At 57.0% G+C, this 15,564-nt stretch overlaps 1 protein-coding gene across 2 annotated transcripts in view; it reads left to right on the plus strand.

The window, feature by feature from the left end:
- The first annotated feature begins 260 nt into the window (after positions 1–260).
- PKNOX1 (PBX/knotted 1 homeobox 1) overlaps positions 261–15,564 on the plus strand; it is a 42,892-nt gene continuing 27,588 nt past the window's right edge. Inside the window, exons 1-5 of one of the 2 annotated variants that reach the window (XM_040334202.1) lie at positions 261–359; positions 7,806–7,917; positions 8,104–8,225; positions 14,560–14,731; positions 14,867–15,031. In XM_040334202.1, the coding sequence (XP_040190136.1) occupies positions 7,867–7,917; positions 8,104–8,225; positions 14,560–14,731; positions 14,867–15,031 (510 nt within the window). In that variant the 5' untranslated portion in view covers positions 261–359; positions 7,806–7,866. The remainder of the gene's footprint in view (positions 360–7,805; positions 7,918–8,103; positions 8,226–14,559; positions 14,732–14,866; positions 15,032–15,564) is intronic. The other variant, XM_040334203.1, reaches the window with a different exon arrangement.

Consider the following 15,564-nt stretch of genomic DNA (forward strand, 5'->3'; position numbering starts at 1 on the left):
TAAGAATAGAGGGTGGATATATGAACATTGTACACATTGGGGGGGTCTGAGGGGCTGTACACGGCCACCAATCAGCGTCTCCCTTCAGCTGGTTCCGTTATCTGGAATGTGATTGGTCGCCGCTCTCCTCAGTCACACTCCGAGTGCGCATGCGCAGGTAGTCCCAGGCGGTGGGCGTACCCTTCTATACATACTAATGAGGCGGACAGCGGGCCAGCCTATCGGGAAGCCTTTGGCGGAATGACGTCACACGCCGGCCAGGCTTATGGTAATGTGCGGCGTGGTACGTGATGACGTAGGCGCCCCTGCGGGTCCCGATTGCTGCAGCCGCTTGTCAGTGTGACGAAGATTGGCACCGGGTAAGCTGTCAGTCACCTGGCCCGCCCGCCGGCCCGCGCCTCTCCCCGGCCCCCCGCACACCCCCGACACCCCCCAGCCGGTCCCTCCGACACCCCACACCCCTCCGCTGTACCCGCCGCCTCTACCGCGCGCCCCCGGGCTCCCACCGAGCCTTCACTGCGCGCCCCCGGCACCTCCCCCTCCCTGTGCGCGCGCCCTAGACACGCCCTCCCCTCCGGCCCGCGCCTCACCCCGCCCGCCAATAGGGAGACGCCGCCTCAGCCAGCAGCCAATCGCAGCGCCCGGCCGCCTGTTACCGGGGGGAGGGGAGCCCGGGGAGGGAGGGGCCAGGCTGGCGGGGCGGGGCTACGGGAGAAAGAGGGAGGGGGCTGGGATGTTGTGTACAGTGTGATGATCACCCCGACTCCGTGCAACCCATAAATCCTTCCCCCCTCAATGTACAACCCATAAATCCTTCCCCCCCCATTACTGTACATTGTGTGCAACTCCTAAATCCCCCCCCCCCATCACCGTACATTGTGTGCAACCCATAAATCCTTCCCCCCCATTACTGTACATTGTGTGCAACCCATAAATCCTTCCCCCCCATTACTGTACATTGTGTGCAACTCATAAATCCTTCCCCCCCATTACTGTACATTGTGTGCAACCCATAAATCCTTCCCCCCCATTACTGTACATTGTGTGCAACCCATAAATCCTCCCCCCCCATTACTGTACATTGTGTGCAACCCATAAATCCTTCCCCCCCATTACTGTACATTGTGTGCAACCCATAAATCCTTCCCCCCCATTACTGTACATTGTGTGCAACCCATAAATCCTTCCCCCCCATTACTGTACATTGTGTGCAACTCATAAATCCTTCCCCCCCATTACTGTACATTGTGTGCAACCCATAAATCCTTCCCCCCCATTACTGTACATTGTGCGCAACCCATAAATCCTTCCCCCCCATTACTGTACATTGTGTGCAACCCATAAATCCTTCCCCCCCATTACTGTACATTGTGTGCAACCCATAAATCCTCCCCCCCCATTACTGTACATTGTGCGCAACCCATAAATCCTTCCCCCCCATTACTGTACATTGTGTGCAACCCATAATCCTTCCCCCCCCATTACTGTACATTGTGTGCAATTCCTAACCCCCCCCCCCATCACCGTACATTGTGTGCAACCCATAAATCCTTCCCCCCCATTACTGTACATTGTGTGCAACCCATAAATCCTTCCCCCCCATTACTGTACATTGTGTGCAACCCATAAATCCTTCCCCCCCATTACTGTACATTGTGTGCAACCCATAAATCCTTCCCCCCCATTACTGTACATTGTGCGCAACCCATAAATCCTTCCCCCCCATTACTGTACATTGTGTGCAACCCATAAATCCTCCCCCCCATTACTGTACAACCCATAAATCCTTCCCCCCCATTACTGTACAACCCATAAATCCTCCCCCCCCATTACTGTACATTGTGCGCAACCCATAAATCCTTCCCCCCCATTACTGTACATTGTGTGCAACCCATAAATCCTTCCCCCCCCATTACTGTACATTGTGTGCAATTCCTAAATCCCCCCCCCCATCACCGTACATTGTGTGCAACCCATAAATCCTTCCCCCCCATTACTGTACATTGTGTGCAACCCATAAATCCTTCCCCCCCATTACTGTACATTGTGTGCAACCCATAAATCCTTCCCCCCCATTACTGTACATTGTGTGCAACCCATAAATCCTTCCCCCCCCATTACTGTACATTGTGTGCAACTCCTAAATCCCCCCCCCCATCACCGTACATTGTGTGCAACCCATAAATCCTTCCCCCCCATTACTGTACATTGTGTGCAAACCATAAATCCTTCCCCCCATTACTGTACATTGTGTGCAACCCATAAATCCTTCCCCCCCATTACTGTACATTGTGTGCAACCCATAAATCCTTCCCTAATTACTGTACATTGTGTGCAACCCATAAATCCTTCCCCCCATTACTGTACATTGTGTGCAACTCCTAAATCCTTCCCCCCCATTACTGTACATTGTGTGCAACCCATAAATCCTCCCCCCCATTACTGTACAACCCATAAATCCTTCCCCCCCATTACTGTACAACCCATAAATCCTTCCCCCCCATTACTGTACATTGTGTGCATTTCATAAATCCTTCCCCCCCATTACTGTACATTGTGTGCAACCCATAAATCCTTCCCCCCATTACTGTACATTGTGTGCAACTGATAAATCCTTCCCCCCCATTACTGTACATTGTGTGCAACCCATAAATCATTCCCCCCCCATCACTGTACATTGTGTGCAACCCATAAATCCTTCCCCCCATTACTGTACATTGTGTGCAACTGATAAATCCTTCCCCCCATTACTGTACATTGTGTGCAACCCATAAATCCTTCCCCCCCATTACTGTACATTGTGTGCCACCCATAAATCCTTCCCCCCCATCACTGTACATTGTGTGCAACCCATAAATCCTCCCCCCCCATTACTGTACATTGTGTGCAACTCCTAAATCCTCCCCCCATTACTGTACATTGTGTGCAACCCATAAATCCTTCCCTAATTACTGTACATTGTGTGCAACCCATAAATCCTCCCCCCATTACTGTACATTGTGTGCAACCCATAAATCCTTCCCCCCCATTACTGTACAACCCATAAATCCTTCCCCCCCATTACTGTACATTGTGTGCCACCCATAAATCCTTCCCCCCCATTACTGTACATTGTGTGCAACCCATAAATCCTTCCCCCCATTACTGTACATTGTGTGCAACTCCTAAATCCTTCCCCCCCATTACTGTACATTGTGTGCCACCCATAAATCCTCCCCCCCCCATTACTGTACATTGTGTGCAACCCATAAATCCTTCCCCCCATTACTGTACATTGTGTGCAACCCATAAATCCTCCCCCCCCCATTACTGTACATTGTGTGCAACCCATAAATCCCCCCCCCATTACTGTACATTGTGTGCAACTCCTAAATCCTTCCCCCCCCATTACTGTACATTGTGTGCCACCCATAAATCCTCCCCCCCCATTACTGTACATTGTGTGCAACCCATAAATCCTTCCCCCCATTACTGTACATTGTGTGCAACCCATAAATCCTCCCCCCCCCATTACTGTACATTGTGTGCAACCCATAAATCCCCCCCCCCATTACTGTACATTGTGTGCAACTCCTAAATCCTTCCCCCCCCATTACTGTACATTGTGTGCAACCCATAAATCCTCCCCCCCCCATTACTGTACATTGTGTGCAACTCCTAAATCCTTCCCCCCCCATTACTGTACATTGTGTGCAACCCATAAATCCTTCACCCCATTACTGTACATTGTGTGCAACCCATAAATCCTCCCCCCATTACTGTACATTGTGTGCAACCCATAAATCCTCCCCCCCCATCACTGTACATTGTGTGCAACCCATAAATCCCCCCCCATTACTGTACATTGTGTGCAACTCCTAAATCCTTCCCCCCCCATTACTGTACATTGTGTGCCACCCATAAATCCTCCCCCCCCATTACTGTACATTGTGTGCAACCCATAAATCCCCCCCCCATTACTGTACATTGTGTGCAACTCCTAAATCCTTCCCCCCCCATCACTGTACATTGTGTGCAACCCATAAACCCCCCCCCCATCACCGTACATTGTGTGCAACCCATAAATCCTCCCCCCCCATCACTGTACATTGTGTGCAACCCATAAATCCTTCCCCCCCATTACTGTACATTGTGTGCAACCCATAAATCCTCCCCCCCCATCACTGTACATTGTGTGCAACTCATAAATCCTCCCCCCCCATCACTGTACATTGTGTGCAACCCATAAATCCTCCCCCCATTACTGTACATTGTGTGCAACCCATAAATCCTCCCCCCATTACTGTACATTGTGTGCAACTCCTAAATCCTTCCCCCCCATTACTGTACAACCCATAAATCCTTCCCCCCCCATTACTGTACATTGTGTGCAACCGATAAATCCTTCCCCCATTACTTTGGGCTGAACATCTTGTTGTTAATGATTCTCATGCCGGTGATCACATTATATAAATAATAAATATTCATTTACATTTTGTTTATATTTTCTTTTGCCTGTAAAATCCCCAAAACTCCTCTTGGTGGGATTTGTTTGTTTTGTAACTGGCAACCCCCCTGGTCTCCTTCAGGAGGGGGGGGTCCACGTTTAATACATCACTGTACATTGTGTGCAACTGATAAATCCCCCCCCATTACTGTACATTGTGTGCAACTGATAAATCCTTCCCCCCATTACTGTACATTGTGTGCAACCGATAAATCCTTCCCCCCCCATTACTGTACATTGTGTGCAACTCACAGTGCAGAGGTCAGGAGTATGAACTCAGGGGTCAGGAGGGTGTGACGCTCGGGGGTCAGGAGGGTGTTGGGCTCGGGGGTCAGGAGGGTGTGACGCTCGGGGGTCAGGAGGGTGTTGGGCTCGGGGGTCAGGAGGGTGTGACGCTCGGGGGTCAGGAGGGTGTCGGGGTCAGGAGGGTGTTGGGCTCAGGGGTCAGGAGGGTGTGACGCTCAGGAGGGTGTCGGGGTCAGGAGGGTGTTGGGCTCAGGGGTCAGGAGGGTGTGACGCTCAGGAGGGTGTCGGGCTCAGGGGTCAGGAGGGTGTCGGGCTCAGGGGTCAGGAGGGTGTCGGGCTCAGGGGTCAGGAGGGTGTCGGGCTCAGGGGTCAGGAGGGTGTTGGGCTCGGGGGTCAGGAGGGTGTCGGGCTCAGGGGTCAGGAGGGTGTCGGGCTCGGGGGTCAGGAGGGTGTGACGCTCGGGGGTCAGGAGGGTGTCGGGCTCAGGGGTCAGGAGGGTGTCGGGCTCAGGGGTCAGGAGGGTGTTGGGCTCGGGGGTCAGGAGGGTGTGATGCTCGGGGGTCAGGAGGGTGTCGGGCTCGGGGGTCAGGAGGGTGTCGGGCTCAGGGGTCAGGAGGGTGTCGGGCTCAGGGGTCAGGAGGGTGTCGGGCTCAGGGGTCAGGAGGGTGTCGGGCTCAGGGGTCAGGAGGGTGTTGGGCTCGGGGGTCAGGAGGGTGTCGGGCTCAGGGGTCAGGAGGGTGTTGGGCTCGGGGGTCAGGAGGGTGTGACGCTCGGGGGTCAGGAGGGTGTCGGGCTCAGGGGTCAGGAGGGTGTCGGGCTCAGGGGTCAGGAGGGTGTTGGGCTCGGGGGTCAGGAGGGTGTGATGCTCGGGGGTCAGGAGGGTGTCGGGCTCGGGGGTCAGGAGGGTGTTGGGCTCGGGGGTCAGGAGGGTGTGACGCTCGGGGGTCAGGAGGGTGTTGGGCTCGGGGGTCAGGAGGGTGTCGGGCTCGGGGGTCAGGAGGGTATTGGGCTCAGGGGTCAGGAGGGTGTGACGCTCAGGGGTCAGGAGGGTGTGACGCTCGGGGGTCAGGAGGGTGTGACGCTCAGGGGTCAGGAGGGTGTCGGGCTCGGGGGTCAGGAGGGTGTCGGGCTCAGGGGTCAGGAGGGTGTCGGGGTCAGGAGGTTGTGACGCTCGGGGGTCAGGAGGGTGTTGGGCTCGGGGGTCAGGAGGGTGTTGGGCTCGGGGGTCAGGAGGGTGTTGGGCTCGGGGGTCAGGAGGGTGTGACGCTCGGGGGTCAGGAGGGTGTGACGCTCGGGGGTCAGGAGGGTGTGACGCTCGGGGGTCAGGAGGGTGTGACGCTCGGGGGTCAGGAGGGTGTGACGCTCAGGGGTCAGGAGGGTGTTGGGCTCGGGGGTCAGGAGGGTGTCGGGCTCAGGGGTCAGGAGGGTGTGACGCTCAGGGGTCAGGAGGGTGTTGGGCTCAGGGGTCAGGAGGGTGTCGGGCTCGGGGGTCAGGAGGGTGTCGGGCTCAGGGGTCAGGAGGGTGTGACGCTCAGGGTTCAGGAGGGTGTTGGGCTCGGGGGTCAGGAGGGTGTGACGCTCGGGGGTCAGGAGGGTGTTGGGCTCGGGGGTCAGGAGGGTGTTGGGCTCGGGGGTCAGGAAGTTGTGACGCTCGGGGGTCAGGAGGGTGTCGGGCTCGGGGGTCAGGAGGGTGTTGGGCTCGGGGGTCAGGAGGGTGTGACGCTCAGGGGTCAGGAGGGTGTTGGGCTCAGGGGTCAGGAGGGTGTTGGGCTCAGGGGTCAGGAGGGTGTTGGGCTCAGGGGTCAGGAGGGTGTCGGGCTCGGGGGTCAGGAGGGTGTCGGGCTCGGGGGTCAGGAGGGTGTCGGGCTCGGGGGTCAGGAGGGTGTCGGGCTCAGGGGTCAGGAGGGTGTCGGGCTCAGGGGTCAGGAGGGTGTCGGGCTCAGGGGTCAGGAGGGTGTCGGGCTCGGGGGTCAGGAGGGTGTCGGGCTCAGGGGTCAGGAGGGTGTCGGGCTCAGGGGTCAGGAGGGTGTCGGGCTCAGGGGTCAGGAGGGTGTCGGGCTCAGGGGTCAGGAGGGTGTCGGGCTCAGGGGTCAGGAGGGTGTCGGGCTCGGGGGTGAGGAGGGTGTCGGGCTCGGGGGTCAGGAGGGTGTCGGGGTCAGGAGGGTGTCGGGCTCGGGGGTCAGGAGGGTGTCGGGCTCGGGGGTCAGGAGGGTGTCAGGGTCAGGAGGGTGTCGGGGTCAGGAGGGTGTGACGCTCAGGGGTCAGGAGGGTGTCGGGGTCAGGAGGGTGTGACGCTCGGGGGTCAGGAGGGTGTCGGGCTCGGGGGTCAGGAGGGTGTCGGGCTCAGGGGTCAGGAGGGTGTCAGGGTCAGGAGGGTGTCGGGGTCAGGAGGGTGTGATGCTCGGGGGTCAGGAGGGTGTCGGGGTCAGGAGGGTGTCGGGGTCAGGAGGGTGTGATGCTCGGGGGTCAGGAGGGTGTCGGGGTCAGGAGGGTGTGACGCTCAGGGGTCAGGAGGGTGTCGGGGTCAGGAGGGTGTGACGCTCGGGGGTCAGGAGGGTGTTGGGCTCAGGGGTCAGGAGGGTGTCGGGCTCAGGGGTCAGGAGGGTGTGGAAGTGACTGGCGTGGAGGAGGAGCCTCCCTCTGCTTTGCATATAAATGAGCTGGGGGCGGGATTTGCATATTAAAGAGCCTCTGTAGCTTATTCATATGCAAATCATCTATATGTCATTTATCATTTATATGCAAATCACACACTGTGATCAGACTCCTCCTCAAGGTGCAGATAGATCCGCCCCCCGGGGGGGTGGAACCTTTACAGCCCCTGACTTAGCGGGACCGTCCCGCACAATCCGGGACTGTTGGGAGGAATGTGAATATATAACCCCTCCCCCCCCTTATTGCTGCTGCACTTTTTATGCGCCCTGCAAATACTTCTTCGGGGGATCGGGGGAGGGGCGGAGAAAGCAGCCCCTCCCCCGATCTGTTGTAATTACCAGGGGGGCCCTCTTCTCGGCATTGAATTGATGCCCCCGCCACACAGAGGAGTGATGTGATGACTGTGATCTCCCTGCAGGGCGGCGCTGACGATCTCTCCCTCCGATCCGCTGGGAAATGAGGAGATCACACCGAGTCACATGATGTCCACAGAGAGACTGGGCATGGAGGATTATTCCGAGGACCAGCAGGTAAGACCCCGCCCCCCTCCCTGTCCAATCACAGGTCAGGAGGGCTGAATGACAGATAGCAGTGATAGGGTGCTGGGGGGAGCCGCAGAGGTATTCCATTCATAGTGCCTCGGGGGCGGGACTTTTTTTGTTCATATACCCTCGGGGGCGGGGCTTATCGGCTGATTTTCCTCTCTGTGTCTCTAGATTCAGGTGGTGACGCATTTCAAGACGGAGCAGGAAGCTGTGTGTGGGGAGGCGGCCACGCTGCCGAGCCCGCCGGGGACCGCCGAGAGTCCTATGGAGGCCGATAAACAGTCCATTTACAGGTCAGTCCCTCCCCTCCCCCGTGTGCAAAGTGCCCTTTGTGTGTCCCCTCCCCCTCCGTACTGCCCATTGTATGTCCCCTCCCCCACACTGCCTACATACTGCCCATTGTATGTCCCATCCCCCACCCTGCCTACATACTGCCCATTGTATGTCCCCACCCTGCCTACATACTGCCCAATGTATGTCCCCACCCCCACCCTGCCTACATACTGCCCATTGTGTGTCCCCCTCCCCCGCACTGCCTACATACTGCCCATTGTATGTCCCCACCCTCACACTGCCTACATACTGCCCATTGTATGTCCCCACCCCCACCCTGCCTACATACTGCCCATTGTATGTCCCATCCCCCACCCTGCCTACATACTGCCCAATGTATGTCCCCACCCCCACCCTGCCTACATACTGCCCATTGTATGTCCCATCCCCACCCTGCCTACATACTGCCCATTGAATGTCCCCACCCTGCCTACATATTGCCCATTGTATGTCCCATCCCCACCCTGCCTACATACTGCCCATTGTATGTCCCCACCCTGCCTACATACTGCCCAATGTATGTCCCCACCCCCACCCTGCCTACATACTGCCCATTGTATGTCCCCACCCCCACCCTGCCTACATACTGCCCATTGTATGTCCCATCCCCACCCTGCCTACATATTGCCCATTGTTTGTCCCCACCCCCTCCCTGCCTACATATTGCCCATTGTATGTCCCATCCCCCACCCTGCCTACATACTGCCCATTGTATGTCCCCACCCCCACCCTGCCTACATACTGCCCATTGTATGTCCCCACCCCCACCCTGCCTACATACTGCCCATTGTATGTCCCCACCCTCACACTGCCTACATACTGCCCATTGTATGTCCCCACCCTCACACTGCCTACATACTGCCCATTGTATGTCCCCACCCTCACACTGCCTACATACTGCCCATTGTATGTCCCCACCCCCAACCTGCCTACATACTGCCCATTGTATGTCCCCACCCCCACCCTGCCTACATACTGCCCATTGTATGTCCCCACCCTGCCTACATACTGCCCATTGTATGTCCCCACCCCCACCCTGCCTACATACTGCCCATTGTATGTCCCCACCCTGCCTACATATTGCCCATTGTATGTCCCATCCCCACCCTGCCTACATACTGCCCATTGTATGTCCCCACCCTGCCTACATACTGCCCATTGTATGTCCCCACCCTGCCTACATACTGCCCATTGTATGTCCCCACCCCCACCCTGCCTACATACTGCCCATTGTATGTCCCATCCCCACCCTGCCTACATACTGCCCATTGTATGTCCCCACCCTGCCTACATACTGCCCAATGTATGTCCCCACCCCCACCCTGCCTACATACTGCCCATTGTATGTCCCCACCCCCACCCTGCCTACATACTGCCCATTGTATGTCCCATCCCCACCCTGCCTACATACTGCCCATTGTATGTCCCCACCCTGCCTACATACTGCCCATTGTATGTCCCCACCCCCACCCTGCCTACATACTGCCCATTGTATGTCCCATCCCCACCCTGCCTACATACTGCCCATTGTATGTCCCCACCCTGCCTACATACTGCCCATTGTTTGTCCCCACCCCCTCCCTGCCTACATATTGCCCATTGTATGTCCCATCCCCCACCCTGCCTACATACTGCCCATTGTATGTCCCCACCCCCACCCTGCCTACATACTGCCCATTGTATGTCCCCACCCCCACCCTGCCTACATACTGCCCATTGTATGTCCCCACCCCCACCCTGCCTACATACTGCCCATTGTATGTCCCCACCCCCTCCCTGCCTACATATTGCCCATTGTATGTCCCATCCCCCACCCTGCCTACATACTGCCCATTGTATGTCCCCACCCCCACCCTGCCTACATACTGCCCATTGTATGTCCCCACCCCCACCCTGCCTACATACTGCCTCCTCCTCGTGTTCTTCTGGTGTTCCCTCGCACCAATCTGAGGTTGTGTGTTATACTGTTCCTCCCTGCCTACCCTACTCGGGGTACCTCTCGTGCACTCTACCCTACTAGGGGTACCTCTCGTGCACCCTACCCTTCTAGGGGTACCTCTCGTGCACCCTACCCTTGAGAGCATACTGCTTGTGGATCCTCAGGGCTGAGAGCGCATGGCTTGTGGATCCTCAGGGCTGAGAGCGTACGGCTTGTGGATCCTCAGGGTTGAGAACGTACGGCTTGTAGATCCTCAGGGCTGAGAGCGTAGGGTTTGTGGATCCTCAGGGTTGAGAGCGCATGGCTTGTAGATCCTCAGGGCTGAGAGCGTAGGGTTTGTGGATCCTCAGGGTTGAGAGCGCATGGCTTGTGGATCCTCAGGGTTGAGAGCGTACGGCTTGTAGATCCTCAGGGTTGAGAGCGTACGGCTTGTGGATCCTCAGGGTGGAGAGCGTAGGGCTTGTAGATCCTCAGGGCTGAGAGCGTACGGCTTGTGGATCCTCAGGGTGGAGAGCGTAGGGCTTGTAGATCCTCAGGGCTGAGAGCGTAGGGCTTGTGGATCCTCAGGGCTGAGCGCGTACGGCTTGTGGATCCTCAGGGTTGAGAGCGTACGGCTTGTAGATCCTAAGGGCTGAGAGCGTACGGCTTGTAGATCCTCAGGGCTGAGAGCGTAGGGCTTGTAGATCCTCAGGGCTGAGAGCGTAGGGCTTGTAGATCCTCAGGGCTGAGAGCGTACGGCTTGTAGATCCTCAGGGTTGAGAGCGTAGGGCTTGTAGATCCTCAGGGTTGAGAGCGTACGGCTTGTGGATCCTCAGGGTTGAGAGCGTAGGGCTTGTAGATCCTCAGGGTTGAGAGCGTAGGGCTTGTAGATCCTCAGGGTTGAGAGCGTAGGGCTTGTAGATCCTCAGGGCTGAGAGCGTACGGCTTGTAGATCCTCAGGGTTGAGAGAGTACGGCTTGTAGATCCTCAGGGCTGAGAGCGTACGGCTTGTGGATCCTCAGGGTTGAGAGCGTAGGGCTTGTAGATCCTCAGGGTTGAGAGCGTAGGGCTTGTAGATCCTCAGGGCTGAGAGCGTACGGCTTGTAGATCCTCAGGGTTGAGAGCGTAGGGCTTGTAGATCCTCAGGGTTGAGAGCGTACGGCTTGTAGATCCTCAGGGTTGAGAGCGCAGGGCTTGTGGATCCTCAGGGTTGAGAGCGTAGGGCTTGTGGATCCTCAGGGTTGAGAGCGTACGGCTTGTAGACCCTCAGGTTTGAGAGCGTACGGCTTGTAGATCCTCAGGGCTGAGAGCGTACGGCTTGTAGATCCTCAGGGTTGAGAGCGTAGGGCTTGTAGATCCTCAGGGTTGAGAGCGTACGGCTTGTAGATCCTCAGGGTTGAGAGCGCAGGGCTTGTGGATCCTCAGGGTTGAGAGCGTAGGGCTTGTGGATCCTCAGGGTTGAGAGCGTACGGCTTGTAGACCCTCAGGTTTGAGAGCGTACGGCTTGTAGATCCTCAGGGTTGAGAGCGTACGGCTTGTAGATCCTCAGGGTTGAGAGCGTACGGCTTGTAGATCCTCAGGGTTGAGAGCGTAGGGCTTGTAGATCCTCAGGGCTGAGAGCGTAGGGCTTGTGGATCCTCAGGGCTGAGAGCGTAGGGCTTGTAGATCCTCAGGGCTGAGAGCGTAGGGCTTGTGGATCCTCAGGGCTGAGAGCGTAGGGCTTGTGGATCCTCAGGGCTGAGAGCGTACGGCTTGTGGATCCTCCAGGCTGAGAGCGTACGGCTTGTAGCTCCTCAGGGTTGAGAGCGTACGGCTTGTAGATCCTCAGGGTTGAGAGCGTACGGCTTGTAGACCCTCAGGGTTGAGAGCGTAGGGCTTGTAGATCCTCAGGGTTGAGAGCGTAGGGCTTGTAGATCCTCAGGGTTGAGAGCGTAGGGCTTGTAGATCCTCAGGGTTGAGAGCGTAGGGCTTGTAGATCCTCAGGGTTGAGAGCGTACGGCTTGTGGATCCTCAGGGTTGAGAGCGTACGGCTTGTAGATCCTCAGGGTTGAGAGCGTACGGCTTGTGGATCCTCAGGGTTGAGAGCGTACGGCTTGTAGATCCTCAGGGTTGAGAGCGTATGGCTTTTAGATCCTCAGGGTTGAGAGCGTAGGGCTTGTGGATCCTCAGGGCTGAGAGCGTAGGGCTTGTGGATCCTCAGGGCTGAGAGCGTAGGGCTTGTGGATCCTCAGGGCTGAGAGCGTAGGGCTTGTAGATCCTCAGGGCTGAGAGCGTAGGGCTTGTGGATCCTCAGGGATGAGAGCGTACGGCTTGTGGATCCTCAGGGATGAGAGCGTACGGCTTGTAGATCCTCAGGGCTGAGAGCGTAGGGCTTGTAGATCCTCAGGGCTGAGAGCGTAGGGCTTGTAGATCCTCAGGGTTGAGAGCGTAGGGCTTGTAGATCCTCAGGGCTGAGAGCGTAGGGCTTGTAGATCCTCAGGGCTGAGAGCGTAGGGCTTGTAGATCCTCAGGGCTGAGAGCGTAGGGCTTGTAGATCCTCAGGGCTGAGAACGTAGGGCTTGTGGATCCTCAGGGATGAGAGCGTACAGCTTGTAGATCCTCAGGGCTGAGAGCGTAGGGCTTGTAGATCCTCAGGGCTGAGAGCGTAGGGCTTGTAGATCCTCAGGGCTGAGAGCGTAGGGCTTGTAGATCCTCAGGGCTGAGAACGTAGGGCTTGTGGATCCTCAGGGATGAGAGCGTACGGCTTGTAGATCCTCAGGGCTGAGAGCGTAGGGCTTGTAGATCCTCAGGGCTGAGAGCGTAGGGCTTGTAGATCCTCAGGGCTGAGAGCGTAGGGCTTGTAGATCCTCAGGGCTGAGAACGTAGGGCTTGTGGATCCTCAGGGATGAGAGCGTACGGCTTGTAGATCCTCAGGGATGAGAGCGTACGGCTTGTAGATCCTCAGGGCTGAGAGCGTAGGGCTTGTAGATCCTCAGGGCTGAGAACGTAGGGCTTGTGGATCCTCAGGGATGAGAGCGTACGGCTTGTAGATCCTCAGGGCTGAGAGCGTAGGGCTTGTGGATCCTCAGGGCTGAGAGCGCAGGGCTTGTGGATCCTCAGGGATGAGAGCGTACGGCTTGTAGATCCTCAGGGCTGAGAGCGTAGGGCTTGTAGATCCTCAGGGCTGAGAACGTAGGGCTTGTGGATCCTCAGGGATGAGAGCGTACGGCTTGTAGATCCTCAGGGTTGAGAGCGTAGGGCTTGTGGATCCTCAGGGCTGAGAGCGCAGGGCTTGTGGATCCTCAGGGATGAGAGCGTACGGCTTGTAGATCCTCAGGGCTGAGAGCGTAGGGCTTGTAGATCCTCAGGGCTGAGAACGTAGGGCTTGTGGATCCTCAGGGATGAGAGCGTACGGCTTGTAGATCCTCAGGGTTGAGAGCGTAGGGCTTGTGGATCCTCAGGGCTGAGAGCGTAGGGCTTGTGGATCCTCAGGGCTGAGAGCGAAGGGCTTGTAGATCCTCAGGGCTGAGAGCGTAGGGCTTGTGGATCCTCAGGGCTGAGAACGTAGGGCTTGTGGATCCTCAGGGATGAGAGCGTACGGCTTGTAGATCCTCAGGGCTGAGAGCGTAGGGCTTGTAGATCCTCAGGGCTGAGAACGTAGGGCTTGTGGATCCTCAGGGATGAGAGCGTAGGGCTTGTGGATCCTCAGGGTTGAGAGCGTAGGGCTTGTAGATCCTCAGGGTTGAGAGCGTACGGCTTGTACCTTCTCCCCCAGACACCCCTCTTATGTCTCCTCCTCAGTTGTCACTCACCCTGGTGTTGTACCTTCTCCCCCAGACACCCCTATTATGTCTCCTCCTCAGTTGTCACCACTCACCCCGATGTTGTACCTTCTCCCCCAGACACCCCTCATATGTCTCCTCCTCAGTTGTCACTCACCCCGATGTTGTACCTTCTCCCCCAGACACCCCTCATATGTCTCCTCCTCAGTTGTCACCACTCACCCCGATGTTGTACCTTCTCCCCCAGACACCCCTCTTATTTCCCCTCCTCAGTTGTCACTCACCCCGGTGTTGTACCCCCCCCCCCCCCAGACACCCCTCTTATGTCTCCTCCTCAGTTGTCACTCCCCCCGGTGTTGTACCTTCTCCCCCAGACACCCCTCTTATGTCTCCTCCTCAGTTGTCACTCACCCCGTGTTGCACCTTCTCTTGCAGACACCCTCTTATGTCTCCTCCTCAGTTGTCACTCACCCCGTGTTGCACCTTCTCTTGCAGACACCCTCTTATGTCTCCTCCTCAGTTGTCACTCACCCCGTGTTGCACCTTCTCTTGCAGACACCCTCTTATGTCTCCTCCTCAGTTGTCACTCACCCCGTGTTGTACCTTCTCTTGCAGACACCCCCTCTTCCCGCTCCTGGCTCTGCTCTTTGAGAAGTGTGAGGGTTGCACTCAGGGCTCGGAGGGAACCACCTCGGCCAGCTTTGATCTGGACATCGAGACGTTTGTCAGGAGACAACACAAGGAGGGGAAGGACTTCTTCTCGGATGACCCAGAGACGGACAGCTTGGTATGTATGTCATCTGTATATGGTGGGTGCTGCATCTCCCTGTCACATGACTCTGCAGCGGAAGGGATGTGGGAGATGATGGAGGTGTATTATAGTACATGTAATATCAGTGAATGACCTCCTCTGTGTCTGTAGATGGTGAAGGCCATCCAGGTTCTCCGCATTCACCTCCTGGAGTTGGAGAAAGTCAATGAACTTTGTAAAGACTTTTGTAGCCGATATATCGCCTGCCTGAAGACCAAGATGAACAGCGAGACACTACTGAGCGGAGACCCAACCGGGCCCTACTCCCCCATACAGGTAATACTGCACCCAACCGGGCCCTACTCCCCCATACAGGTAATACTGCACCCAACCGGGCCCTACTCCCCCATACAGGTAATACTGCACCCAACCGGGCCCTACTCCCCTCATACAGGTAATACTGCACCCAACCGGGCCCTACTCCCCTCATACAGGTAATACTGCACCCAACCGGGCCCTACTCCCCCATACAGGTAATACTGCACCCAACCGGGCCCTACTCCCCCATACAGGTAATACTGCACCCAACCGGGCCCTACCCCCCTCATACAGGTAATACTGCACCCAACCGGGCCCTACTCCCCCATACAGGTAATACTGCACCCAACCGGGCCCTACTCCCCCATACAGGTAATACTGCACCCAACCGGGCCCTACCCCCCTCATACAGGTAATACTGCACCCAACCGGGCCCTACTCCCCCATACAGGTAATACTGCATCCAACCGGGCCCTACTCCCCCATACAGGTAATACTGCACCCAACCGGGCCCTACTCCCCCATACAGGTAATACTGCACCCAACCGGGC

The sequence above is a fragment of the Rana temporaria genome (assembly GCF_905171775.1).
Source record: "Rana temporaria chromosome 2 unlocalized genomic scaffold, aRanTem1.1 chr2r, whole genome shotgun sequence".
NCBI classification, from domain to species: Eukaryota; Metazoa; Chordata; class Amphibia; order Anura; family Ranidae; genus Rana; species Rana temporaria.